The following is a 2520-nucleotide window of genomic DNA, read 5'->3' as shown; positions in this document are numbered from 1 at the left end:
CCTTGCACGCAATCCACGGCGCAGCAGACGACGACGAATTGACGAAGCCGACAATTGTACACCTGTAGCAGTAGACCAATGTGCTGCCAGCTGCCTGGAGGAAGCTGTGCGATCATTCACCGCCATGCGGAGCAGGTGTCGATCATCGCGCTCTGACGTCACCTTCTGTCGTCCAGTGCCTGTTTTTCGAGTTGTTCGGTGCTCGTCGGTCCACTGCTTCCAAACTCGCATCACTGTGGAACTGTTCCGCTGCATACGAGCTGCTATTGCGCGATAGGAAAATCCTCCTTCTCGAAGGCCGATTATCCTCCCTCGTTCAAACTCCGTAAGTTGCTTGAATTTCTTATTCTTCCGTCGTGGAGGCATACTCAGGTCTCACTAAACGTTTGCCACTAACAAATAATCATAGACTATTTTCAACGTCCCGCTACAGCACTTTATTTATACGCTTTCAGCATCAATTCAGAGGGCACTGCGCGCGCCACGCACGCGCGATGGCTCTGAAACTTTATTAATTTGCATAATATCCTATAATTGACATTTGCTGCGAATTTCATTTGATTCTGATGATTCCTTCATGGTGTTGCATTTTCTACAAACAGCAGTTTATATATATATACGTATATTATATATAAAGAGAGAGATAAAGTCATTGCCGAGTGGAAAGATAAAGAGAGGTCTTAGGCAGGGAAGGAGGGTACAAGATTTATTTATTAGTTATTGGACAGTTTGTCAAAGTGGACACGAAATCGTTGTGCTCTTCAACATAAGTTAGGGAAAATCTTGCAAAGTAAATTCGTAAAATGTTTCATTTTAGAGAATAAGGGACAACTTAGTAATTGCAATTGGTTTATTAAATAGGTCGCGCGATTCCCAGAAAGAGCAGAGGGAAAAATGTCTTACTTTTAATTAATGCATACTTGAACCAAAAATAGATTAAGGGATGGGATGTGAATTTAAAAGTATGAGAAAGCGTTACGTTTTGAACAATAAATTAAGAAAATAATATACAGAAAAGGAATAACATAAAAAGATTAATTGAAGCCTTTTATGTTATATATATATATATATAAAGAAGGTGCTCAAAGATCGCATAACAAAACTGGGTACTGGGTCGAAGATTGATAGACCTCTGGTTCAGGTTAAAATTGCTATCTGGGGATGAACGGATGATGTACACAATGAACCCTAATTGTAAAACGGGCTGTGACGTATGTGTGCGGAAAATGTCGAATTCTTTGTCTAAATTCCTTTGTCCCCAGTGTAGTAAATGATGATTGATGCACGCTAAATCTATCGAGTCTCTAAGTTCTCCATGTTCCCATAACAAATCATACCTCTGTGGGTACTGATCAAGGAGGTTCCTTATCTTCTGGTTTGGTTCAAAATTGCAAGGCTACGGAGTTGAACATTAGAGGTCGTTAACCCGAAATTGGGTCGACTGTTCAACGACGGTTATAAAATTATAAAATATAGAACGGATATACTAGAGCCGTGATATCTCAGGGAAAGGAGCATTCGCCTTCCAATGACGGGAACCGGGTTCGAATCCCAGCTACGGCTGGTCGATGCGTATTCCGCATCCAGCTTGTACCTACCACAGTGCTGATGTAAAATATCCTTAGTGATAGAACTGTCTTCTGGATTGGGTTCAAAGTTACAGGGCTACGGATTTGAACGTTAGTAGTCGTAAACCTAAAAATTGAGTTGGCTGTTCAACGACTTTTATAAAATAAAATAAAATGGGTGTACTGGAGATACTGCACAACACATATGGGAAAAGCCATGTTTGATTTTCACTGCAGTTTCAATTTCGCGACTGATCGGACCTTGAAAAAAAATAACCCTCTTAAACTTCTTGTGAGTGAGTTTCAATGTTTATAATTCATGTATTTTTTTTTCTTTGAAGGCGAAATAGAAAACTTGTTTGTGAAGAACAGCCACATAAATGTGAGTTTTTTAAAACAGAGGAGGAGTTATGCGACGAGTATCCTAACTATTGCAATCTCGACGACGCATATCTTGGAGTAAGTCTCACTCACAGATTTCTTGCTATATATATATATATATTTTATAGTTACTTTTTTTATTAGTTATTTACTTTTAATACCTCTATGAGCATGGGTAATTTCGGTTATAATTTAGAGAGTTAAATTCTTAGTTTTTTTGGTAAAAAAATGTAACGATCTAAAATTAATCCAATTAATTATTAGATTTTACCAAATAACGATGATTATCATAGCTGAGGTAAAATAAAATAAACAAATGGCTATAGATATAAATAATGCTATTTAGTTGATTTCTAAATGCATATGAACTTACAAGGTAGTATTAATATTAGATAAAATGTACAGTAATATAAACAATGCATAATGGTCATTATTTAATTTTTTTAAAATTTTTACCCAAGTGAAATAAAGGTACTCGCTATACTTTTATTTGTAATTTCAATTTGTTCCATGTATAACAACTATTTTTCAACTATTTTTAATCATTGCAATTAATCAACACTGAGGAATC

The 2520-nt window shown here is 36.8% G+C and overlaps 1 protein-coding gene across 1 annotated transcript in view; it reads left to right on the top strand.

Moving 5' to 3' along the window:
- The window catches only part of LOC107452262 (uncharacterized), a 54391-nt gene that overhangs the window by 27354 nt on the left and 24517 nt on the right, over positions 1 to 2520 (top strand). Inside the window, exon 10 of the mRNA XM_071181865.1 lies at positions 1910 to 2027. Within this exon, the coding sequence (XP_071037966.1) occupies positions 1910 to 2027 (118 nt within the window). The remainder of the gene's footprint in view (positions 1 to 1909; positions 2028 to 2520) is intronic.

Source organism: Parasteatoda tepidariorum, chromosome 6, assembly GCF_043381705.1.
Source record: "Parasteatoda tepidariorum isolate YZ-2023 chromosome 6, CAS_Ptep_4.0, whole genome shotgun sequence".
Lineage (NCBI taxonomy): Eukaryota > Metazoa > Arthropoda > Arachnida > Araneae > Theridiidae > Parasteatoda > Parasteatoda tepidariorum.
The sequence above is the reverse complement of the archived record's forward strand: the minus strand, read 5'-3'. Positions and strand labels throughout refer to the sequence as shown.